The sequence below is a fragment of the Chiloscyllium plagiosum genome, unplaced genomic scaffold, assembly GCF_037043375.1.
Source record: "Chiloscyllium plagiosum isolate Xiang-an unplaced genomic scaffold, Cpla_swu_hap1 HiC_scaffold_17, whole genome shotgun sequence".
In the NCBI taxonomy this organism is placed as follows: Eukaryota; Metazoa; Chordata; class Chondrichthyes; order Orectolobiformes; family Hemiscylliidae; genus Chiloscyllium; species Chiloscyllium plagiosum.
In genome coordinates, this window is record NW_028270155.1 from 66641432 (window position 1) to 66668849 (window position 27418).

At 41.8% G+C, this 27418-nt stretch overlaps 1 protein-coding gene across 3 annotated transcripts in view; it reads right to left on the minus strand.

The window, feature by feature from the left end:
- The window catches only part of rfwd3 (ring finger and WD repeat domain 3), a 38529-nt gene extending 19808 nt beyond the window's left edge, over positions 1–18721 (minus strand). Inside the window, exons 1-7 of one of the 3 annotated variants that reach the window (XM_087996030.1) lie at positions 17477–18721; positions 16117–16512; positions 12052–12257; positions 8248–8333; positions 4672–4899; positions 2532–2623; positions 513–627 (exon numbers count right to left, since the gene is read on the minus strand). In XM_087996030.1, coding sequence (XP_087852156.1) covers positions 513–627; positions 2532–2623; positions 4672–4899; positions 8248–8333; positions 12052–12257; positions 16117–16466 — 1077 coding nt within the window. In that variant the 5' untranslated portion in view covers positions 16467–16512; positions 17477–18721. The remainder of the gene's footprint in view (positions 1–512; positions 628–2531; positions 2624–4671; positions 4900–8247; positions 8334–12051; positions 12258–16116; positions 16513–17476) is intronic. The other 2 variants (XM_087996029.1, XM_043707239.2) reach the window with 2 other exon arrangements.
- Between the last annotated feature and the right edge of the window lie 8697 nt (positions 18722–27418).

Below are 27418 nucleotides of genomic sequence, written 5' to 3' on the forward strand. Positions count from 1 at the left end.
AAATGTACATGCAAACACAATGTAGAGAGCTCACACTGAGAGAAACATAAAATGTTCACCTCTCACAGATAGCCAAGTTATAATGACCAGATCATTCACAAACAAATGGGTGCACATATGAGAGTGTGAAAAATGCACCTCTGAAGTAGAGTGATTTTCTATGTATATCTGAAGGTAGATAGAGCCTTCATTTAATTCTTATTGAACAGGAGCAACTTGGAACTCTCTCCCAGTACTTCATAGCAACACCCCTCTGGGACAAGTGGCAAATGGCAGGCAGATTTGCTTCCCAGGGGAGAGGGAATATAAAGAAAAGAGGGCGTTAATCAGTTGCTCCAACTTCAGAAATTAAACAAACCAGAGCATTCACAAGAGCCTTAAGACTTATTTAAGGCCCATGTATGAGCTGTAACTGTAACAGTATTCAATTGCAGAAATTCTTGGTGAAGCCAATTGGCAAATTTTCCACTTTCTGTACTTATTCATGAGGTTTATAGCAGATTGCCACTTACCTGCAACTGTTTACGTAACTTGCTGCACTCTTCTGTCAAGAACTGTAGTTGGAGGCGACACTGAGCAGATTCCAACTCTGCTTTCCGACGCATCATCTGCTCCTTCTCCAGATCACTGCCCAGGAGAAAGGTCAAAGTGAAGATAAAAGGGACAAAATTCAAGCAATTCCCTATATTTTGAGAAGTAGTGCAAGTTGAAATGACTCTCAGACAGCCAAGTGATAATAATCAGATCATTTGTGTTGATAGCAGTAGCTAAAGGGATAAATATTCACCAGCATATGGGTGTGCAAGTGAGATTGCGAAAAATGCACCTCTGAAGTAGTGTGATTTTCTACGCATATCTGAAGGTAGATAGGGCCTTCATTTAATTCTTATTGAATAGGAGCAACTTGGAGCTCTCTCCCAGTACTTCATAGCAACACCCTTCTGGGGCAAGTGGCAAATGGCAAGCAGATTCTTTGCCCAGAGGAGAGGGAATGTAAAGAAAAAAGGGTGTTTATCTTTCATATCGACAGGGGTCAGATTCACATTGAACCTTTTCAAAGGACTGAGATCAGATGTTTTAGCCATATTCACAGGCTAGAGATCGGACTAAGTCAAGAACAGTGCCATAACATTGAACAGAATTTCTAAGTACTAAATGAATATTAGCAAATAATTAACATTTCCTAGTTATCAATATTGTCTTTACCTTTGTTTGCAATATGTTGGCTAGGCTCGAAAGAGAGGTTTCAGAAATATTTGCAAAGTTGTCACAAGACAAAGGAAAAACACAGTAATAACATCATTCTGAATGTTATCTTCTATTTTCCTTCCATTGTATATTTACGGAACAGTAGTAAGAAAGGACTCAAGAGTTTTATCCTCACTCCATGGGAAGAACACACTTGGTTTCTGCTGTGGTATCTTGATAATACACCCAAGATAGGAGTGCAACTAAGTTTGCTGGAGCTGCTGTTATCAGTTTCTTCCTCTGGTCAAGTAGAAGCACTATGTTGCTCATCACACAACACCAGGTTATAGTTCAACAGGTTTAATTGGAAGCACACTAGCTTTCGGAGCGTCGCTCCTTCATGAAGCGACACTCCGAAAGCTAGTGTGCTTCCAATTAAACCTGTTGAACTATAACCTGGTGTTGTGTGACTTTTAACTTTGTACACCCCAGTCCAACACCGGCATCTCCAAATTATGTTGCTCATATACACTTGCACAACCTGGAGATTCTCGTCTCAAGGGGTTGTAGCTGACCTATCCTCCAAGCAATCAAGAGAACCTGGCCTCAACAGGAGAGGCTAGGAAGTGGGTAATACAGCCTCAAACACGTGAGGTGGCATTAACAGCTTCAGCTCTCCACTTAATATTATGGTATTCACTTTATTTGAACAACTTTATATTTTATCAGGAGCTTCTTGAACTATTTCCCTCAGCTTTAACTCTGGCAAGATCAATTGACTGGTCCTCCCTCTACATCTACAGTGGCACAACTATGCACATAGCATCTAATATGCTAAAGTGGCAGACACAGATCCTGAAAAAATGGTGGTAGCGAAGCAATGGAATACAAAGCCACTTAAGAAAGCAGTTCATCTCAGAGCCAACCCAATTGGGTTGGGAGTGGAGTCACATGTAGGTAAGATGACAAACCTTCTTCTCTGACAGATTGGGTTTTAATGATAATCTGACAACTTCAAGATCACTTAAATCAATGTCAGATGATTTACAGTGAAAACTAATCCAGTTACAAAACCATTGTATTACCATATCTACAACTGGGCTGTAGATTCTGAACTTGGGTAACTGACCCCACGCACTTCCTTTGATTCATACATATAACACCTCCCTGTGCTCTCTTTAACATTTGCATATCATTTTTTCAGCTTTCTGACTTGACCAATACAAAGGATTCCAAGTATGACAAACCTTTCTCATGGTACCCCCACTGGAGTTAGATAATTTTAAACGTATGAATCTGAAAGCAATGGGAGTCACAAGTATTTTTGCATCATCAACAAATACCTCTTCAATCGTTCTTGCTCACTGGTGTCCACAGCTTTCAATGTTGGAGCATACAGCACCACTACATCCGACCGCTTAGCCTTCTTATTACACTGTAGAAGTCAAAAACAAATCAATTATAGTTCAGTGATACAGCAGTTTCAATGGAATATATAGGATCACATTTCTCTAAGAAGGAGGCTGTGCGTGACCTAATTAAAGATTTTGGAAATTATGAAATATTTTGACAGACTAGGTAGAAAAAGGATGTTTTTGCTTGTGGAAAAGAGCAAGGTAAGAGGCCATTACTGCATAATTGTCAACAAGAGTTAAAATTGCTCATTCAGAAAAAAAACTTATCTATCAGAAAAGTATGGAAAATGTGGAACCCATCCCACAGTGATTCAAGAGACCAATGTACTTAAAGGAAGAATAGACAAATACATGAAGGAAGAAAAAAAATGCTTACACTAATAGATTTAGTTCAGTGACAACTGGAGGAGGCTCAAGTGCAATCTAAGATCTGACAGTGGTATTATTGTTAGACTATTAATCTAGAAACTCAGCTCAATGAACTGGGAACCCACGTTCAAACCTCATCACAGCAAATGCAGTATGTGAATTGAATTAGAAAAGAAGTCTGAAATGAACAATCTACTGATGACCATGAAACCTGTCAGAAAAAGCCACCTGGCACATGAATGGGAAGGGAAGGAAATCTGCCACTCTCACCTGATTGGGCCAATATGTGGTTCCAGTCAACAAAGAAACAAAAAACTGACATCAACTGAGGCACAGTAAAAGACAACAGCAGAAAGAGCCCTGTTGACCCTCCTTACTGACATCTGGCAGCTAATGCCAAACTTAGCTGTCTCAAAGATTAGTCAACCAACAGCTTATGCGGACAGTCATACTCGTGGAATCTCATGTGACTGACAATGTCCCAGACAACACTATCACCATCCTTGGAAATATCCTGTTCCACTGGAAGGACAGATCCAGAAGTGACGCAGTGGTAGACAGTTGGGAGGGAGTTGCACTGGGAATCCTCAATATTGCCAGTGGACTCCATGACATCACATTGCTTCAGTTTAGAAACGGGCAAGGAAGCCTACTGCTGGCTCCATGCACTGTTCTACTTCCACTGCTAAATCAATACTCTGCCATGTTGAACAACACTTGGAGGAAGCACGGATGGTAGCAAGAGTGCAAAATTTACTCTGGTTGAAGAATTTTAATGTCCACCACCAAGAGTGACTTGAACTGATCGAGTCCTGAAGGTCATAGTTGTTAAACTGGATCTGCTGCAGGTGGTGAGGGAACTATCAAGAGGGAAAAACACACTTGACCTCATCCTTACCAATCTGCCAGCTTCAGATGCATGACAGTATCAGTAAGAGTGATCACCACACAGTCCTTGTGGATATAAAGTGCTGCCTTTACATTCAGAATACCCTCCATCACACTGTGGGCACTTTCGCTACACTGAATAGGCAGACTTCAAATAAATCTAGACTTGGCATCCATGAGGGACTGTGGGCCATCACCAACAGCAGAATTGTACTCCAGCACAACCTGCAGTCTCATGGTCTGGTATATTCCCAACTCAACCATTACCATCAACGCTGTGATCAACCCTGGTTCAATAGAGATTTCAGGAGGGCACGTCAGAAGCAGTACCAGACATACTGAAAAATGAGGTGTCAACCTGGTGACGCTACCAAACAGGATTACTTGTATGCAAACAGCATAAGCATCAAGTAATAGACAGAGCTAAGCCTCCTTTCAAAATCATCAAGGGCTATGCTCACTGTAAAGCACAATCAGAACTGTAATCTCTTGTTGAAAAAGAAAATAAGTTCTAGAATATTGTCACTCTGTTTGCTTTGAATTTAGCCAAGTCTACTTAGCACTGTATGTGAGCACAAGGTAGACTATAATCAAGCTTCAGGCTTCATTTCAAGTGCCGTTTACTGCTCTACAGATTCACCCCTCCTGTTGAAATGCAGTGAAACCCATCATTATCAGAACAAGGAAGACTATAACCACTGTGGAGTCTAACTCAGTGGTCTAATTCACTTGGTCAGTTCTCACTATAGTGAAACTCTGGTGAAAATACAAGTATTTCATTCTTATTTCCGAAAGCATGCTGCAAACCTACCTGTGGACATTTTCCTCCTTGTTTCCTCAGCCACCGGTCAATGCAGGTATAGCCAAAGAGGTGACCACACCGCAGTGTGACAAGACGGTGCTCTCCTGCATTCGTCCATGGCTCAAAACAGATTGAGCACGTATTCCCTTCATCATCAAAGGCTGGCTTGGTGCCTTTGGCACATGCTGTGTCTTCCTTCACATTTAAGCTGTCTTCTGAATGTAAGGTCATACTGTCCTAAAGACAAAGCATTCAGTTAGAGGCACAAGGATTCTGCAAAACCTCTTTTGGATCTATTTTATATGTTCGAATAGATAGTGAGAGACCAGAATACCTTCTCAACATCGTTAAATTTCAACAACTTTTTCAATATTCTAAACTGTCACTCTTGTTCTTGTGAACTGTTCAGGATGGTTCTAGATTTACAACAGTGTCATGCTTTCATTTGAATAGAATGACCAATAACAAAAGCTGACTGAAGTGTTTGTTCCATACAGTACACCACAGGAAGGAGTTTTCACTAAAGCTGCAAAAAATAAGGGCTTAAGAGACCACTTCTGAACAGATCCCATAGCTCCCTTTCTGCTCTTTCATTTATTTTTTTCAATTAACTGTAGTAGATCAGTCTCTTAACTATTGCATTATTTCAAGCATAGAGGATCTTATCCTTGTATACAGATCTCGGTGTAATTCATTACAACCATAACTCCATGTCAACAGTTAACTGACTAAATGTTAATAAAAATAATCCATGCATTTTCCAGCAGTTTCTTTTAGGAATGTACCCAATATTAAATATCAATCTTTTTATTTCAAGAGTTAAGGATTTTACTACTTATCAGTGTGTAATACTGAATATTAAAGAGTTAATTTGCTCCACTGACCTGCAAGAAATTGAATGCCCTGGGGGTAAAGTGGTGGTGTCTTTGTCTTACAGGTGGAATGCGGGAGGTTTACACAGCCATTTCCTTGCCATTCAGAGATGATTTACATTTCCATCCAGAAATCAATAAGAATGTTACAGTTGGAATTTGACTACTCCCCTATACAGAGGAACCTGAATTATCCGAACGAGGTGGGCGGGCACTATTTCATTCAGATAATTGATTATTCGGTTAATCAATTCAATGCCTTTCCTCTGGGGATCAGAGGTTTCTATTAAGTCTGCTCCCTGTTCAGGAAACTAGCAGAAGTACAGCACGCACGAGCCCCCGCCCACCCCTAAACACCGCGCCCCGCCACCCCCCAACCCTGTCCATCACAACCCCCCGCCTGCACCCCCCCTTCCAAAACTGCCCACCCCCGCAACCCCCATCCGCCCCCACCCCCACCCCCTTCAACCCTCGCCGCAGGACAGCCGCACTGACCACCATTAACAAGACTGATGCTGCTGCCTTTTGAGGGGTGGCATTCCAGGGCATTCACTCCAAATAGTGCGCGCGTGCACGGCACACACACACATCTTTTTATTGCAACTTTTTGACAGTTCCACCTCTGCCCTGTATGGAACAGTTAGAGACATTATCTGGAGAAGGGAGGGAGAGTTTAGGGTACATGCCTGTGTAGAACTTCAAGGACAGTGTGGGGGGGGGGGGGGGAAGGTGGGGTGTGGGAGGTCAGTCATTGAGAGAGAGTGCCTGTGCTCCCATCAGTCCAGGACTATTATCAGCAGCACTTTTAATCACTGTAAATGAAAGGCGCGATCAATATTGGACGCATCTGTTTGATCTGTTGGGACCTCGAGATCTCCTTCGGACAATCCGATTTTTTGGATAATTGGTATTTGGGATTATCAAGGTTCCTCTATAGTTACAAAAAACAATTTGCAACAGATTTGACCATTCAGGGATGATTTACATTTTCATTGCTTCTGGAGGTGGAGTGGTCACTGCATTGTATCTTGAGTGGCATGTGACTATGAGGGGATGGCTGAGGGTTGTCTTGTGGGCAGTACTAACTGTGATGTAAAGAGTTTTGTACAAAGGAAAGACTGTTTCCTTTGTTCAGTGAATGCTTTTGCCATGACCCTGTAAGCTCTGCGAGGTGTGTTCAAGGTTCCTCCAGAAAGCTTGTCCTGTACTGTGCTTAATAAATTTGGTTGCTTGTTATAGAAATTGGTGCATTGCAGTTGAATCAAGTGTGTAAGAATCTCAGAAAAAAAGAACTTAACAATACAACAAAACTAAACTGAATGTGGTGTGAAGGTCAAATGCCCAGGAAGAGACGGTGTCCACTTTTCCATAAAAACAAATTTTGTGCTCACTTGAATCACAATTGTGTGCATCAGAGCCAAGAATGACCACAGTTGACATGTTAAGCTTACAAGTTACAAATTCCATCAGTTATTTTGCACTACAATACACCCCCTATAACCCAAAACACCTCTCTCCCTAGTCATTAAATTCACCCACACTCAGTCTCAAAGTATAAGCAGAACTTGCAAGCCACTCCATAAAGAGTTGCTTTATCGACTTATCAGTTATTTTTCTCAGACTGCTAAATATTGTTGGGACAATTGAGAACACAAGGCCATGTCCTGGCACCTCATGACCAACATTCCTGCTATTTACTTCTGAGTGCATTGTGATTTTTTCTTTTAAGGATGCAGCAATATTCAGGTTACTGCAAACTGCGCAGCTTGGAAAGAACAACGTTTGGTTGTACAAAATAGTGGAATATCAACCTATGCTATCATTAAGCCATGATACATTGCACACATCACCAAAACACACCAATTGCATAAAACAAAACTGCCTTCTTATTGTTGATCTTAATCCAACTTCATTTCCCCATTTTCGTTCCATATTTCTTACTTCTTCATACCTCCATACCAAACAAAAACATATATCAATCTCTCCCTTTCTACATACAAACATGCATACAAATAAATTAGGAGCAGGAGTTAAGCCACTCAGCCATTCAAGACTGCTCCACCAATGGCCAATCTAATAAATTCACATTTGTACCCTGATAATCTTTCGCCCTTAGTTTATCAAGGATCTATCCACTGCCTTTAAACATTAAAAAGGTTCGAAGATTCTACTTCCATTGCCTTTGAGAATTCCAAAGATTTATGGATCTCAAGACGAAAAAAAAATCTCCTTACCTCAATCTCCTTATCTCTCTGAAATGCCTTTTCTGGAACTCAAAGGCTCAAAGGATACTTGTTACCTATCAGTTATTCCCAGTTAATTGCCATGAAACTCTCAACAATTTTGGTTCAGACAAATCTCTCAACCTTGCAACAGCATGGTAGTTCAGTGATTAGAACTGACACCCCACAGTGCCAGGGTTTCAGGTTCAATTCCACGCTTGGGTGACTGTTTGCACATTCTCCCCATGTCTGTGTGGGTTTCCTCCCACAGTCCATAGATTTGCAGGTTAGGTGGATTGCACATGGGGATTGCAGAGAAAGGGTGGGGGTTTAGTTGGGATTCTCTTCAGATGGTCAATGTGGACTCAATGCACCAAATGGCCTGTAACCACACTGCAAGGATTCTATAATTCTAGATCACAATAAGTTAGGGTGTGGAGATTTAAGGTAGTTCATAGGACAAGATATTTACAGAATTTGAAATGGCTTACCTGCTCTTGATGTACAGATTGTGAATCTCCAGCCTCGACACCTTGAGCTGGTGTGGGATTAACCACAGTCGGGGCACTAGCAGGAGCTGCAAAAGTAATGGACAGACAAGATACTCATGATAGGTGACCTATCATCAATTCAGACCATGACTGAGCACAAAATATTTTAAAATGCTGTTCCCTCACCATTAGAACATGCTGCAAAAATGCAACACTACTTTCCCCAAAGTGATTCATTTGGCCACCTCAGAGGATTAAGAAGAATCAACAAGTGGGTGCAGGACTAGAGTCGCATGCATCCTAGATCTGGTAAGGGTTTCAATTACCTCCCCAAAGGCCATTTGCAAATTGGTAACGTCTTTTAAGATAATCTGACATGAGCAAAGACACAAAATAATTCAAGTAATAATTCAAGTTCAAATTCAAAAGCAATCCCATGTCGAGACCTAAAAAGTGTAACAAGTTAGGAAAAGATCCCAGTTCAATTTAACTTAAGATATTTATTTTAAAAATGAGAAATTTGATTATGAAAAGGTATTGTACATCTTATTTCACATCAATGTGAAAATGGATCTGGTGCAAACAGGTTAAAACTGCACCAGTATTCTATAGTACACATTACTCCTTCAATGAACTTCAACAAATTTGCAAATCATGATTTGCTTTTCACAAAACTATACTGACTCTCACTAATTACTTTGAAGATGAAGGTTGTTTTTACGACTCTTCTGATCTTTTCCAAGCTCAAAGGCTATATTTACCTCACTGAAGAAAACAAATTATAAACCCTCCTGCATCGCAGAACCTGTCACAAAGATTTGCATAAGAAGCATGACTAAAAACTTTGGCATCACCCGATCGTAGAAATTTCAAAACATAATGCTTCTTTTCATGTTTTGTTCAAATTCAGTATTACTTCCTACTTGAAATATTTCATCCATTGTACTCATAAAAGCATGGTCGATATTTGGAACTCTCTTCCACACATGGCAAAGGATGATGGATCAACTGTGAATTTTAAATCTTTGATAATGTTTTGTTCATCAAAGGTATTAATGGATATGACCCAAAGAGAGGTATGTAGAGTCACAACACCGATCAGCCACTATCTCACTGAATGATGGAACAGGCTCAAGAAGCTGAATGGCCTACTTCAGGCCCAACATCACTATATAGTCCATTTCAAGACTTCAAAATTGGTACCTGACATTACTTGGTTCCTCGCCAAATAAGCTTTCCAATTCAACAGGACAATTTTGCCATTTTTGTTTTGGAAGCCTCTGTATGCTGTCCTGAGACTCAACTTTGACGAACTTCAATGGGACTAGTGTTTTCAAATAAGATCGTTAATAACACTTCTGCCTGACTTCCAATCCAATGGAGGCAAAAGCACCTGATGCTGGACTTCAAATTTAAATTCTGCTTTAAGCCCATTTACGACATTTAAAAATTCACTGCTCCAACTCCACAAAAACCATCTATGTGCATCTGAAGTCTGCATCCATCCCATAATGCAATTAAAATGTTGCAAAACTTGCTTTCAACTAGACACAGCTAATTTTAACAAGATCAAATTTGAGAAACGTGAGCAATATGGTTCATATTCTCATTTATTTAAAATCCACAATATCCTGACTGCATGAAGCACCTCTTTAAGAAGCCAAAGAAACAACTGAGTTAATCTCCCTCAAGAAATATAGTTTTAATATCATTTTCATTTGCAAGGAATCACTAACAAAGCCAATAAAATCTTCAAAACTGCTTTCTGACCAGAGGTGAAACTACTCATATGTTGGCCCCCTAATGTTTCTTCAAAACAACACACCACTAACCTGGTTTTAACTTGAAACAGGGAGAAAATGAGGACTGCAGATGCTGGAGATCAGAGCTGAAAAATGTGTTGCTGGAAAAGCGCAGGTCAGGCAGCATCCAAGGAGCAGGAGAATCGACGTTTTGGGCATAAGCCTGAAGAAGGGCTTATGCCCAAAACGTCGATTCTCCTGCTCCTTGGATGCTGCCTGACCTGCTGTGCTTTTCCAGCAACACACTTTTTAACTTGAAACATCCAATCAAGAGACATCTTTTTCATATTTTGTTTGATCTCCCTTTCCTATTTAGTAGTATCCTTTTCAATTGTTAGTGGTTTCATTCTAGGGGCCTGCTCGTACAGGATATGAAGCAAAAACTTTTTTCTGAATTGGAAATTGAAGATATGGACACAGGTGAAGGTCTAGACAGAGAATTATATAACGTTTACAAATAAAATCGATCAAAAAGATGATTTTCTGTATGCTTATGAGGTGTGGTTAGGTTTCGACAAATGCGGATGTAGTGAACATAGCTCTGCTGAAGAAAACGAATTGGAACCCAGCAGACTGCAGAATATCGATCGAGAAAGTTTCCTGGCATTTAAATTATTAGACTACACCAAAGTATTTATTATGGATAAACATTTCATTTAGAAGGGATTAAATTTGCATGTAAGCATTGCCAACACCAATATCAAAAGCACTAAAACATTCCCTTGGAAAGCATCCATTTCCCGCAGGGTTCACAGTGTTAAATGAGCCAGTTGACCATACAATAAATGGAGTATGTGGCATTTATAGACTAGCAAGACCATCTAGAAAGAAGTCACAGGTAACAATTCAATATAAATTTTAACAAGGGGAAAAAAATGACAAAATCTTTTTGGCAATCTTGTGATAAGAAGTGAATTTAGGACTCAGAATAAAAGAACGAACTGCAGAGATACCCAGGATGTGGACAGTTGATGTTTCAGATGTAATTCATAGTAGACTATAGTGTTTCAAACTATCCCAGATGGCCTTTGAATCTAAACACAAAATGGAAGATTCAGAAGATGAAGGAGGGTATGGATCAAAGAGACAGCATTGGTTTTGATCACCAGAAGTTTCAGCCCAGTAACAAATGTGTTCGTGGCAGAATCTTTGAGTTGTGCAATATTATATCCAGGTCCATGTCAACAAGGTATGGAAAAAAACTAGCTCAATTATTGAGTAATAAAGTTTGAAATAAAGTTAATGATTTGAGTGTTCCGCTGTGTTCAGATTTGGGGGCTTCAGGAGCACATCAAAGTCTTTCAAAAGAAAATGGTTGTTCCTTCTAAAATAGTTGGAATCAGTCATTGTATGAGAACAGATGATATACAGTTGGTTCTGATATAATGCCATAGTTCCATTCTCGTGTGATCTTGCGTTATAAGAAAATCACACAATAGCTACATCATTTAAACTAATGGGGCCAGAATCTCGTTGTAGCCAATACAGCTCAAAAAAGTTCTCCAAATAATGGTCTAATTTCTTCAATTGCATTAAAGCTAAATCACATGAAGAAACAGACAGTGTAGCAGAACAGACAGTTTAAATATTTTAAGCTAGAAATGACAAAACCTCATGTGAAAATGGATATGGAAAGCAAAGCTAGTGCATTCAGAAAATCTGTAAATGTGATGAAGCGCTTATGCCCAAAACGTCAACTCTCCTGCTCCTCGGATGCTGCCTCACCAGCTGTGCTTTTCCAACACCACACTCTTTGACTTCTGATCTCCAGCATTTGCAGTCCTCATTTTCCCCTGCTAAATATGAGAAACAAAGTTCTACCCAGGCAACTCTTCCAACTCCTGATCTAGGGCTCAAAGCTGGAACAAACATGTCAAAATGAAATGGATACATGGAAGCAAATGAGAGAGATTTGAAATCCTAATAAAGATAAAAGAGGAATTTATTTCTTGGTAGTTATCCTTAAAAAATAGTTTTACTGACGCTTCACAAACTTACTCACCTGATGAAGCTGCTGCAGACTCATCACCCTCATATTCATCCTCTATTTCTGTGGTGCTGCCACTCTCCTCCGACTCACTGAGATCAGTGCTCAGATCGGTACTCGAATCTTCACTGCTCACCTCATCTCCATATTCAACTGCTAACCTGACAGATTCTGTGTGCTGCTGCCTGTTAACACGGAAGTAGTTGTCAAGAGCTCCAGACCTGGAAATTAAGAGGATTGCATGCAAGTCACATTCCATACAGCAGAAGATTAAAAAAACGTTGGCTGCATTTTCAGTCAAAGCATGTCAGTCTGACCTGCAGCTTCTGCTCCAAAGAACTCTTTTAGTTCATTTGGACCTTAGTTTGTGCCCAAGAATCAATGCTAACAAAGTCAAACGTAGCTGTGCCTTTGGGAGAGAGAATCAGGTACCAGTGCATCACAATCTAGCTTACAAAGTAATTGACCATGAGATTTTTAGGGGCTAAATCCAGTTTTTATTAAACTGGTGCACTTCCATTTTCTGATCCTTTCCACAAACTTAGTTACCTATTGGGAGCTTTCAAAGCCCTTGTTCTGCACATTTCAGAGCACAGTGCATCAATATGCTGCATTGTCTCTCTTCCAACATCAATGTTCTTCTACCATACATCAGCTGTTCTAGTCCTTTAAACTGAAAGTAAATGTTCCTCAACACTGTCCCCATCAAACAACCCCAGGACAGACATAAAGCAAAGCTCCCTCCATGCCACCCCCAACCCAACACCTCCAGGACAGGCTAAGCATGGGGCTAACTAAGAATCAGCTGTTCCTAACCTGTCCAGCTAGCAGTAACTCAATGCTGTTGCTGTTTTGAAAATTAATTCTGGGGAATAATAGAATAATGCTACTGAACTAGTAATCCAATGGCTTGAATGAATGGTCTGGAGACAAATTCAAATTCCACCTCTGAAGAGCCAGATTTTCAGTATATGTAATTAGAAAGTGGAAACTGAAATAAGGAACAGCCATTTTTATAATCAGTGTTTGAAATGGTGGCTGCAGTCTTAAAAGCAAGTAACATGACACCCATTACAGACATCATGTTAAACAACAGTTTGGAAAAGCAGTAATTGAGGGATTCTATCTTAGTGCTTTTGCTGGCAACAAGAACTTAATCAGTCTATGGACAGTTCTGAGAGACAGAGACAGAGAGATAGATTTCAGTTCTTCTCTAGCTCAAGAACAATCTCTTGGTTCTCTGCAATCAAAACTGATAATAAACCTTAAGAAAAATAGTAGTTGTAAATTGCAAACTTTTAACTGGTATATCACAGACTTTTAAAAAGTATATCAGCCACCTTTTGTCTCCCACCAACCAGTGGAAGGAAGCAGAGAGAGCCAATTGAAGCCATGCACTAGCCTATTGTCATAGGATAAACTCAACAATGGTACCCAGTAAAAAGACTACTGAACTACTGTTCCTGTTTTTCTCCTGAAACAATCTATTTATCCTGTTTATTTGTGTGTGTGGGTGAAGAGGAGTTTGTAAGAGGATTTGAGTCTTAATTAAGTATTATATGCTGACAGTTTATAACTTTTTACCTGTAGCTAGAGTCTATTCATTTGTAATAAATTGCAATTCTTGTTCAGAAAAGAAACCTGGCCCATGCTTTCTATCAATCGGAGTCCAAAGGCCAGGTCAATGGGGGAACTTTGCGTACTTTGTAAAATGTTTAACTTTCAAAGTTTGGGAGAAGATTTGTAGCTCGGGTGCTCGTTGCTGTGGTTCTGTTCGCCGAGCTGGAAGTTTTTGTTGCAAACGTTTCGTCCCCTGTCTAGGTGACATCCTCAGTGCTTGGGAGCCTCCTGTGAAGCGCTTCTGTGGTGGCCGGTATATTGGCTGTAGTGGCCGGTATATTGGGTCCACATCAACAAACACATAGACCTGGACCCAAAATACCGGCCACTACTGCGGACAGCTGAAACTGACAACCGGAAGCGGCAGGGACAGGCCACTATAAATGCCGGAGGAAACACCACAGAAGCGCTTCACAGGAGGCTCCCAAGCACTGAGGATGTCACCTAGACAGGGGACGAAACGTTTGCAACAAAAACTTCCAGCTCGGCGAACAGAACCACAGCAATGTTTAACTTTTGGTGATAACTCCAGGAACAGTGGGTCTCAACTCCCAGCACACTGCCAGAACACTCCTGTGCAGCTGAACAAATTGAAATTCACTTTACTAACAGATTTGGAATAAAATTAGTTGTGATCATAAACAACTGAACTGTTGTAATAAAGAATGTTGCTCACTCATGCATGTTGCTCACTCATGCTCACTCATGTACCGTATCCCACCAATGACTTGTTCCCTTAAGAGGAACCTTGATTATCCGGCATTCAATTATCTGAATATCGGATTATCTGGCGAGACTGCAAGTTCTTGATGCTCAGCTAAACTACGTTATCTGGCATTCGATTACCCGGAATTCAATTAACTGAACAAAATACTGCCTGCCCATGTCTTTCGGATAATTGAAGTTCCTCTGTAGTTGGTGGATAAGTTTTTGAGTGGAGCTCCTGGTCAGAGAATTTCCAGCCTCAGAACTGATCTTTGCAGTCAGAATATTCATACGGCTGGTCAATGTTAACCCCAGAATGTTGATGATGGGAGATTCAGCAATGGTCATGGGGTTCAATAACAAGGACAGGTGGTTAAATTCTCCCTAATTAGAGATGGTTACTACCCAGTTCCTATGTGATATGAATATTACTTGCCCTTTATCAACCCAAATCTCAGTAATGTCCAGGTGTTGCAGCAAACAAAGCCGAGCCTAATTCAGTATCTAAGCAGTTGAGAATGATGTTTAACACTGTGCAATCGTCAGTGAATGTCCTCACCTCATTTCAAGCAGCTAAAAATAATTTGGTCTGGACTATTACTCAGGAACTCCTCAATAATCATTTCCAATTGAGATGATTATTCATCTTCATTCCCTGGTGGGATCTGAACATCACTGGCAAAGCAAGCATTTGTTGTCCATCCCGAATGACTCTGGAACTGGGTGGCTTACTAGTTTATTTAGAAGGCAGTTAAGAGATAACCACACTACTGTCACTCTGGATTGACATGTTGGCCAAGCTAGGTAAAGATGGCTGATTTCCAAAAGGATATTCAGATATAGCCCTTACTGATAATCTGGTAGATTCATGATAACCATTAACAAGATAGCTCGTTATTCAAAATTTGTTTGTTGAATTTGAATTCATTTATTTGCCATGATGGGATTGACTAATGTACCCACAACAGTTGTGTGAGTAGTCAAACTATTCGTCCAGTAACATCACACTGTGCTATCATTCCTGACATTCAATTTACTGGAATGAGCCATAATGTTCCCTCAAAAACAATCCTGAAATTATAATTTCTAACGTCTTCTCTAAACTCAGTTTGCTTGCCATCTGGGTCAGTCCAAGCACAATCTTCATTTTCTCATCAGCCTATTTGGGTATTCAACTCCACAACCTCTACACCTCCAAAATATCCACCTCCACAAAAATCACCAATCTCACTCTTGCTACCAAGAAACCCATTCTCCAGAATCATGTAATTTTCAGATGCAATTTATCCAGCGTCCGCCATGCTTGCTTCTCAATTTCCAGTTTCCAGCTTGTTCAAATGGTGCTCGGTGGTTAGCATTGCTGCTCCACAGCAGGAGGAACCCAGGTTCAACTCCATCCCCAAGCAACCATCTGTGTGAAGTCTGCATGGGTCTCCTCGGGGTGCTCCAAATTCCTCCCACAGTCCAAAGATTTGCAGGTTATGTGGATTGGCCATGCTAAATTGCACGTAGTGTCAAGGGATGTGCAGGCTAGATGGATTAGCCACAGGGAAATTCAAGGTCATAGTGATAGGGTAGGGAGGCGAGATGCCCTTTGGAGGGGTGTGGACTAAATGGGTTGAATGGCCTGCTCCCATATTGTAGGGATTCTATGATTCTATAATTCGATTGTCAGCAAGCAGCAACTAATTCAACAACAGCGCAACATTAATCCTGTACTATAGCAATTTACCACCAAATAGTTTCAGAGGTTACCTGGATGACGAAGATCTCTGAGAAACGCTTGTTCCCGGCTGACGGCGACCATTCCTCCTCAACTGCCGGCGCTGGTGACCAGGTCTTTGCCCGAGGGAAAAGTGCTGTGCTACAGTTCTCAGTGCCCCTTGCAGTCTTTGAAGTTCCTCAGTGAGTAATGCTGCTTCCAGTCCACCACTGTGAGCAGTTGAAGGGGCTTCAGTTCCAGACAGCGCTCTTAATTCTTCACCAAGGGGGGCAGTACTTGGGCCCTCCCCTGTCGGCATCAAAGCTGGGTCACGGAAATTCAATTGTGCTGGAACAGCTTCCTCCTCTGGCTGCATATCCACATCGACCACTTGCTGAGCCATTCCTCAGACAGAGAGGAACACAAATTAGCGAGTGGGAGGAAAGGTTCTGCAAGTTCAGAGACATCACGGCGGAATTAATACGAACATTTTAACATCGGAAGTGTAGAAGGCAGGTACAATTACAACATTTAAAAGACATCTGGACAGATACTGGATAGGAAAGGTTGAGAGGGAGCTGGGCCAAACACAGACAAGCGGGATTAAGTTCTGTTTAGGAAACCTGGTCAGCATGGACAAATTGGTCCAAAGAGTCTAATTCCTTGTCATATGACTCCATACAAATGTGATGTGGAGGTGCCAGTGTTGGACTGGGATGAACAAAGTCAGTAATCGCAGGTCACCAAGTTATAGACGGGAACACCAAGTGACTTCACCTGACGAAGGTGCAGTGCTCCAAAAGCTAGTGATTTCAAATAAACCTGCTGGACTATAACCTAAGATTGTGTGACCATATAAACAAGGAAGGGGCCCGTATAGGAAGAAGATGAAGGTAAATACGATTTGGAGACACTGGTGTCGGACTGGGGTATACAAAGTTAAAAATCACACAACACCAGGTTATAGTCCAACAGGTTTAATTGGAAGCACTAGCTTTTGGAGCACTGCTCATTCATCAAGACCACAATTCTCCACAATCATCTGATGAAGAAGCAGCGCACCGAAAGTTAGTGCTTCCAAATAAACCTGTTGGACTATAACCCGATGGTAAACACTACATCAAATGAATAAGATTGAGAAACTGGCGCCGAGTAGAAGACATAACGGGGGTGGGAAAGAGGACAGATAGATTCAGGTGATGTAGTTTCAGGGGAAAAGGAGGGGAGTGAGCTGGGAGACAGTGCTTAGGGAGTGAGGTTTGGACGATGGCGTTAGGGGCGGTTTAGAGACAGGTTTTCGAGCCTGGGAGTTGGGGACACGGCTGTGATCGTGGGGGGGAGGGTGAGGTGTAGGGGACGGGAGCAATGCTTGGGCGGCGAATGTGACTGACACTGGGAAGCTGTTGACTTTACCCTCGGCTGGACAGCCTCAGCCCTGGGACCGGGCCTCGGCCTGCGGTCGAATCCAAACCAGTGGCGGGCGGCGTTTACACCGAGAATGGAGAGATCGGCGGCGCACGGACCGGCCTCCAACTCGAGCTTGGGGATCCGCAGGCCGCACTCTTCATTCACAAACGATGAGCGGAAAGCGGAGCCCTGAGAAGTGCATGTGGTCCCGAAGGTTGAGTGAGAAACAGGGCCAACCCCGCAGCCCGAGCCTAGGCCTCACCGCTCAGCTCCAACCGAAAATCCGCGCCACCTCGAAGGCCGCGGGCCACCGACCGTCCCTTTTCCGGGGGAACCAATAGCAACGTGAACCCACCTGCCAATCAACTTCCATAGGCCAATCCGCGCCGAGATACGCCTGTCAATCACCGAGTGGCTGTTTGTTCTGATGTCCCTGAAGAGGTTCAAGTAACGTCAGACAAAGTGCTCTCCCAATTGGAGTTGCTGAGTTTGGTAAGGAAATCACGTCCCTCTCTTTGCCCAGGTCCCAGCAGAAAAACGTAACGCCTCACAGCCAGTGGGTTCTTTTCCAGAGACTTGACTCCTGAATTGGCTGATCTTCACAGCCAGTTTGTCACTGTTCTTCCAATTTGAGGACTGATTTCTGAGTTAAACAAATTTTTTTTAAAAACCAAGTGATTAGAACCTCCTCAGTTGAGGACTGACTCCGAGCTGGCTGGCCACACTGCCAGTGTGTACTGTGGAGAAAAATTCTCTCATCTGGAGACATTGCCATTAAAGAAAATAGAAACAATTAACCACAACAAATCTTTGTTTACATAGTGCCTTTCCCATCCTAAAATGTTTGATTCTGGGGGGGGGTCCAGGTATGACTCCAGTTAAGCGAGCCGCCAGTTTTGCTGAATGTTTGGGTGACTCAAATTTCATTAGGATTTGCACCACAATAAAAAGACCCTTTCCATTTCCGTCACTGTTACTATGGGATCAATCTAGTTGGATGCCAAAATAAACATTGGATGCTACCAAAACAAAAGAACTCCTTTACAACAAGATCAGGATTTCTTTTTTTGTATTAATACCAGTCCTAATGTGTCATAAATCAGGAATCAAATTTGGAAAATATCAATAATTTTGATGTGGAGTTGATGGTGTTGGACCGGGTTGGACAAGGTCAGAAGTCAGACAACACCGGGTTATAGTCCAACAAGTTTATTTGAAATCACAGGCTTTCAAAGCATTGCCCCTTCGTCAGGTGAAGTGAAATTTGGTATAAGATTGTGAGTTGTCATGTTGTTCAAACATAAACTAATTGTGGAGATTAACAAATGAAGAGAACTAAATTTACTAAACAACATTTACTAAACAACATGAGTGGAAGTCCTGATCCCAATTGTTATAAAAAAGTGAGCAGCACGGTGGCACAGTGGTTAGCACTGCTGCCTCACAGCGCCAGAGACCCGGGTTCAATTCCCGCCTCAGGCAACTGACTGTGTGGAGTTTGCACATTCTCCCCCTGTCTGCGTGGGTTTCCTCCGGGTGCTCCGGTTTCCTCCCACAATCCAAAGATGTGCAGGTCAGGTGAATTGGCCATGCTAAATTGCCCGTAGTGTTAGGTAAGGGGTAAATGTAGGGGTATGGGTGGGTTGCGCTTCGGCGGGTCGGTGTGGACTTGTTGGGCCGAAGGGCCTGTTTCCACATTGTAATGTAATGTAATCTAATCTAACATGTTCAATAAAACAAAACTACTGGACAAATTTCCACTTTCTATGACTTAGAAAAAAACAAAGTGAACATAAACATAAATAACAGCCAAATCACAATCAACAATTAATATTGAGTGACTCAAGGCTGCACTTGACAGTGTGACATTGGAGAACCCTAGCAAAACTGGAGCCAGTGGGAATCAGGGATAAACCCTCAACCTGTTAAGAGTCATACTTGGGACATAGGAAGATGATTGTGGCTGTTGGAGGTCCGAGCTGCAAGACATCACCGTTGCAGTTCCTCAGCGAAGTGCCCTAGACCAAACCATCTTCAGCTGCATCGATGACCTACCCACCCGTCATAAGGTCAGAAGTAGGAATGTTCACCAATGTTTGCCCAATGTTCAGCACCATTTGCAACTGCTCAGATACTGAAGCAGTCAATGCCAACATTCAACGAGACCTGAACAATATCCAGGTTTGTGCTGATTAGTGGAAAATAACATTTGTACCACACAACTACCAGGCAATGATTGTCTCCAACAAGACAAAATCTAAACATCACCCTTGGCAGTCCATTGTAGCAACATAACTGAATCTCCCACTATCAACATCCAGGGAATTGCCATTGACCAGAGACTGAACTGGACTTGTCACATGTGTACTGGGCTACAAGAGCAGGTTAAAGGCTAGGAATTGTTTAGGGATTAACCGACCTCCTGACTTCCCAAAACTGTCTGCCATCTACAAAGGTCAAGTGAGGAGTTTGATGGAGTATTCCACAATTGCTTGAATGAGTGTCATTCCAACAACAGTCAAGAAGCTTGACACCATCCAGGACAAAGCAGTTCACTTGATTGGCATCACATCTAAAAACATTCAGTCTCTCCACTGATCCCCAGTCGCATTAGTGCCATCTACAAGAACCTCTGCGAAATTTACCAAAACACTTCAGACAGAATCATTCAAGCACATAACAACTACCATTTAGGAGGAAAGCGGCATCAGATATATGGGTACACCACCTTTAAGTTCCTATCCAAGCCACTCACCATCCATATTTAGAAGTATCTTGAAATCATAGAATTCCCTTCCATAACAGCATGATGGGTATACCTATACCAAATAGACTGCAGTGATTCAAGAAGGTTTTTTAATTCACTTGTGGGACATGGGCATTGCTGGCTGGCCAGCATTTATTGCCCATTCATAGTTGCCCTTGAGAAGATGGTGGTGAGCTGCTTTCTTGAATCATTGAAGTCAATGTAATTCACACCACCTTCTCAAGGACGACTAGGAATGAGCAATAAATGCATTCCATGGTGATATCCTCATCTCATGAGTGAATAAAAAACAGTTGTCCCACTTTCAAGATCAAACTCAACAAATATAGATCTCAGGGATTTACTCGCAGCAAACTCAGCATATATGTCACCATTTCCTGCTACAAAGTTCTATTGAAATACACTGAACTTCCCAAGGTTCAACTCCAGCTCCTTTTCTTCAATAGTTTAGCAAGTTGTTTTCAAATCCAGCAGAACCCATTCCCACCCCCTCCAATCAAATGTCCACAGGCATGGTCATTACCAAAATGGTGCAATCATTCAAAGCAGCTCAGATTAACTCTCAATTATCTTGATGACATGGATCCATCCATTTTTATCCAAATCCTTGGAGCCAACCTTTTGCAATGTATGGCCAGTTCTGGTCAGTCAGTTACTTTAATTAACAGAAATAACAGCAGCAACTTTGTATTTGCTTGGATGTGGCCTTCATATTCTTTTCCAACTGTGCCACACTCTCCTTTCTCTTATTCCCAACTCCTTGGTTTACTGAAGCCTCTTTTCACCACAACCTTGGGTCACGTGGACCCCATTACCTTTTTAGAGGCCTACCCTATGTTCTTGGCAATGTCACTCTTGACTGCTCTAATGTTTCAAAGCAGTAGAATCCCTGGCTTTCTGCCCACAACCCTGCATTGTCAGAGGGACAGCACTGACAATGAAAGCCCATCATAGACTCTCAGCTTAGTTATATTAGAACTTTAGTGTATACTAGTTGTGTTTCACTCATTATCATGAGTCTGTATGGATTGCGGTTCTAGGCACTTGAAATATTGAATAAATTGCAGCAGGTTTTGTGTCTTGATCGGATGACAGCACTATTGCTGCTGCAGTATTAAATATTATAACTCTCAGACCAGAGTTTGAGCTACACCCTTTTAAAGGAAGGAAATTAAAACCTTCATTGAAAAGCATGCCAATTAACGAATAGAGTCAACAATGTTTATTAAAATTAGCCAACTGTTTTGATGGTATACGTAAGATAGTATGTTGTGAAGAAGAAAAAGTATCTGCCAAGGAATATGGATAGGTTACATTTATGGGATAAAAATAGCACATAAATAGCACAATTTGAGAAAATTGGAGGTTATACATTTTGGCAGAATGTTATTTAAATGGAGTGAGTCAACTGAATGCTGCGGAATTGCCTTTATTAGTTTCTCAACAAGATGCCTATGTTTTCTACAGTGACAACATCATTGAATGTCAGTATCTTATGCATCAAACAGGAGAAATGAAGGATTTCTGTTCGTTTACACAGCTCAGGCCCTGAATTTCCGTTCATTACCTTATGCCTCAGTGCTTGACTGATAAAAATATCCTCAAATTTAATGTTCGACAGGAATACTTGTTGTCAGTGTTTTACAGGGAATTAATATCCATTGCTTGTCAACAGACAAGACCACTTAAACTCATTGTCACTTGCCTGATGGTATCACACATGCTCACTAACAATGGATGATTTACCACCAAAGTTCACTAGTGACTGGCTATTTTCAGTGATCACAGTTGCTGCCCATTGGCTAACTGTATCATTAACATTTATTGCTGATTGGCTGATTGTGCAGCCAGCTCAAGGTGGCCATTAGCTACTTTCAGTTATGTTCAATACATGAGAGAAGGGAACACACATTACAATCCATACTTATTTTTTATTGGCAGACTCACTGATGAAATGTTTAATGGTAACAGGCTGTTTGAAGAACATTCCCTTATAATATGTGGAGGTGTCAGTTTTCAGGAATGGATTACTGTCCTTCTGCAACTTGTTCATGTTAATCTGGATGTTATCTAATGGTAGATATGAGGCTTATTTTTTAACTGTATCTGGAAAGAAAATGAAGAGAGCAAAAACAATGAGAAATTGACAGGAAAATCATGTATAATCCTTGCCACACATCTAAAACCACTTCAAAATTGTAGTACTCAAAATGTGCAAGTTTAATTGATGACTGTGTATGCAGGTTCTAACTTGAGAGACTCTGTCAAAGATGATTAGATAACAGGGGCTATGTCCTGTGTGAGCAGAGGGTGGATCTGTGTTAGCCAAATAGAGATGATAATTAGAAGCATGCAGCACGAGATAGATTGCTTGATGAGGAGAATAAAACGGACGTGTCTTTCAGATATGGTGAGCCTGAAAATGTTGCGACTGATTTGGGCAAGAATTCACATTGTTAATTACAATGTTCATGCTAAGTGGGAATGATCAGCAAACTATGCATCTGGGTAAGCAAATAAAGACTATACTTGTATTATATCTAATGATTGTCTATATCTGGATGAGAAAGAGAAAAACAGTGGTTATCTGATGCAAATAAAGCAGAGAATGTAGGTCTATCACTGTTTATCGCTGGGCGAGTGATTGCCTCTGTATTTCTGGTAGCTATGTGCAGATAGCTGCACAAATGGGTATTTAGGGTGTGTGTGCGCAAGAGAGAGAGGTGTGGCAGAGCAGATGTAAGTGACAGCTTGTGTGTGTATGTGTATGAGAAAGAGTGAGTGAAAAGGTGGGTGAAAGAGAAGTTGCACGTGAGAGAGTAAGTGTATGTTTTAGAGTTGCTATGTGTGGGAGTTACTGTGAGTGCAACCAGGTATATGAGAGAACAGGTATATGTGAGAGCAGGTATGTGAGAGTACAGATGCATGTGAGAGCAGGTGTGTGAGAGAGCACACAACAACGCACAGGGATGTGCTCTGACACATAAGAGCAGCTGTGCTTGAGAACAGGTGTGTTAGAGCCCAAGTGTGCAAGATGTGTGCAGGGATTTGTGAGATCAGGTATGTGAGAGAGCAAGTTTGAGTGAGAGCAAGTATCTGACAGCAGAATGACAGAGCATCTTGTGTGAGAGCAAATGTGAGATAACAGCTCCATTGGAGAGTGGGTATTTGAGCCAGCAGCTAGGGTAGATGTGTTTGAGGTTAGGCGTGCAAGAGAGCAGCTGTGTGAAAAGCCCCTGACCACTGCCCTATAGTCATGGTCTGGGGTGTCCTCTCCACTTTTCACAGGGCTCACATTTGCATTAAACCATCACTAGTCACCACCTGTTGGAGTTTCTGGTAAGTGCAGAAAATTCTTTTCAATAACAAAGTTTGTGAGAAGATTTGTAGCTCGGGTGCTCGTTGTTGTGGTTCTGTTCGCCGAGCTGGGAATTTGTGTTGCAGACGTTTCGTCCCCTGTCTAGGTGACATCCTCAGTGCTTGGGAGCCTCCTGTGAAGCGCTTCTGTGATCTTTCCTCCGGCATTTGTAGTGGTTTGAATCTGCTGCTTCCGGTTGTCAGTTCCAGCTGTCTGTTGCAGTGGTCGGTATATTGGGTCCAGATCGATGTTCTTATTGATTGAATCTGTGGATGAGTGCCATGCCTCTCGGAATTCCCTGGCTGTTCTCTGTTTGGTTTGTCCTATAATAGTAGTGTTGTCCCAGTGGAATTCATGTTGCTTGTCATCTGTGTGTGTGGCTACGAAGGATAGCTGGTTGTGTCGTTTCGTGGTTAGTTGGTGTTCATGGATGCGGATCGTTAGCTGTCTTCCTGTTTGTCCTATGTAGTGTTTTGTACAGTCCTTGCATGGGACTTTGTACACTACACTGGTTTTGCTCACGCTGGTTATCGGGTCCTTCGTTCTGGTGAGTTGTTGTCTGAGAGTGGCTGTTGGTTTGTGTGCTGTTATGAGTCCTAGTGGTCGCAGTAGTCTGGCTGTCAATTCGGAAATGCTCTTGATGTATGGTAGTGTGGCTAGTCCTTTGGGTTGTGGCCTGTCCTCGTTAGGTTGTCTTTCCCTTAGGCATCTGTTGATGAAATTGCGCGGGTATCCGTTTTTGGCGAATACATTGTATAGGTGTTCTTCTTCCTCTTTTTGTAGTTCTGATGTACTGCAGTGTATTGTGGCTCTTTTGAATAATGTCTTGATGCAACTTCTTTTGTGTGTTTTGGGGTGGTTGCTTTCATAGTTTAGGACTTGGTCTGTGTGTGTGGCTTTCCTGTATACCTTTGTGGTGAATTCTCCATTAGGTTTTCTCCGTACCATCATGTCTAGGAATGGGAGTTAGTTGTCCTTTTCTTCCTCTCTAGTGAATCGGATTCCTGTGAGTGTGGCGTTGATGATCTGGTGTGTGTTCCCTATTTCTGTGTTTTTAATGATTTACAAAGGTGTCATCCACATATCTGACCCAGAGTTTGGGTTGAATTTGCGGGAAGACTGTTTGTTCTAAACTTTGCATTACCGCTTCTGCTATGAGTCCACAGATGGGTGAGCCCATGAGTGTGCCGTTGATTTGTTCATATATTTGGTTGTTGAATGTGAAGTGTGTTGTGAGGCACAGGTCCAGTAGTTTGAGCATGCCGTCTTTGTTGATAGGTTCACCTGTGCCTCACAACATCTAGAGAGAACACCTAACGGAGAATACAGTATACCACAAAGTATACAGGAAGAAAAGGACAACCAATTCCCATTCCTAGACATGATGGTACAGAGAAAACCTAACGGAGAATTCATCACAAAGTTTTACAGGAAAACCACACACACAGACCAAGTCCTAAACTACGAAAGCAACCACCCCAACACACACAAAAGAAGTTGCATCAAGACATTATTCAAAAGAGCCACAACACACTGCATCAGAACTACAAAAAGAGGAAGAAGAACACCTATGCAATGTATTCGCCAAAAACGGATACCCGCGCAATTTCATCAACAGATGCCTAAGGGAAAGACAACGGAACGAGGACATGCCACAACCCAAAGGACTAGCCACACTACCATACATCAAGAGCATTTCCGAACTGACAGCCAGACTACTGCGACCACTAGGACTCATAACAGCACACAAACCAACAGCCACTCTCAGACAACAACTCACCAGAACGAAGGACCCAATACCCAGCATGAGCAAAACCAGTGCAGTGTACAAAATCCCATGCAAGGACTGTACAAAACACTACATAGGACAATAAGGAAGACAGCTAACGATCCGCATTCATGAAAACCAACTAGCCACGAAACGACACGACCAGCTATCCTTAGTAGCCACACACACAAATGACAAGCAACATGAATTCGACTGGGACAACACTACTATTATAGGACAAGCCAAACAGAGAACAGCCAGGGAATTCCTAGAGGCATGGCACTCATCCACAGATTCAATCAATAAGCACATCGATCTGGACCCAATACACTGCAACAGACAGCTGGAACTGACAACCGGAAGCGGCAGATCCAAACCACTACAAATGCCGGAGGAAAGATCACAAAAGCACTTCACAGGAGGCTCCCAAGCACTGAGGATGTCACCTAGACAGGGGACGAAACGTCTGGAAAACAAATTCCCAGCTCGGCGATCGGAACCACATCTTTTCAATAACTTTTGAGGGTTAAATTGGATAGGCCCTGAAAACAGATACAAGGATTGCGATACTTCTATATCGATGCCTGTTCAGCTTTAATGAAAATTAGAAATATTGTTAAAATACATTTGAAATGGATGGATTAATTAATGCTGCAAGACTAACTTTATGAAGATCGCTTAAGATTTCAATTCTAATGAAACAAAGCTTTGTGAAATGATTATTCTTAGGTGATGACAAGGTGAAAGGGAGACATGCACAGACCAGGCTAGTGGGATAATTATTAAGAGGTAATGTCAGTTTGCAAGAATAGATAACCATGGTACAAAGCTATGCCAGGCTTTTGATCTTGCTTAGTTTAGATGTGGTATGTGTGGGAAAGAATAGAAGTTACTTTTGTGAACAACACCATGGTTCAACAGCTTGAAAAGGAATAAAAACAGCTGAACTAAGTAGCCATTATGATCACAATTTGTTAACTTTCAGGAGGTAATTTGATGACAGAGGGAATACTATTGAGATGACGAAAGTCACCAGAGACAACAGTTTGAGAGTGAGAAGGGAAAATGAGGTGACCTATCGAGGCCCAATTGTACATGAGAAAACTCAGTAACTTCATGGCAAGTAAATGGCATTAAAATCAGAATTTTCAAGTTTAGACTGAGAACGCAATGGTGTTTCGGATGTTTCAAATAAAAGTATATCATAAAGTATAAGGCTAGGGCTGCTGGAGGAGTACTAACACAATTTTTGAACTCGGAGGCAAGAGTATTACCACTCAAATTTGGCTTACACTTTTAAAGTTCAGGAAAATCACGTTTTTATTTTGACTGACTGTGATCTGGGAACTCTGAGTGGATTGAGTGTTTCTCACCTTTTGTTGCAACTTCACTTAAATGATGCAAGGAGAAAGTGAGGACTGCAGATGCTGGAGATCCGAGTCAAGAGGGTGGTGCTGGTAAAGCACAGCAGGTCAGGCAGCATCTGAGGAGCAGGAGAATCAACGTTTCGGGCATAAGCCCTTCATTAGGCATGAGCTACCTGGGGGATGCAGTGAGAGAGAGGTTTACTGAGATCCTTGTAGAGAGAGGAGAAGAGCTTCTTCAAGGAAGGCACCCTTGGAAGAGGTTTTGCAGTAAGGTTAAAATCAACTAGGAGAAAGTGAGGACTGTAGATGCTGGAGATCAGAGTCGAGAGTGTGATGCTGGAAAAGTAGAGTCGGTCAGGCAGCATCCGAGGAGCAGGAGAATCAATGTTTTGGGCATAAGCCCATCATCAGGAATGACACTGCTTTCTTCTATTTTCTTGCTTCCCTTCCAACACCAGAATCTCCACAAGTACCAATGCAAATTCCCAGTCACTGAGAAGTCCTGGAATTTCCATATTTGCTGGGTCCTGGTGCCTCTGAAGTAAGTTTCATTGGTCTCCTAATTGAGCACTGTGATGGTTCTCTGGGACCTCCTATTTCTGGTCCCATCTGAAGAGCTCTAGAATATTCAGATCCCTCTACAATGCACTTATTTTGAATTTCTCTCTTTAAATAATAGTCTACCTTT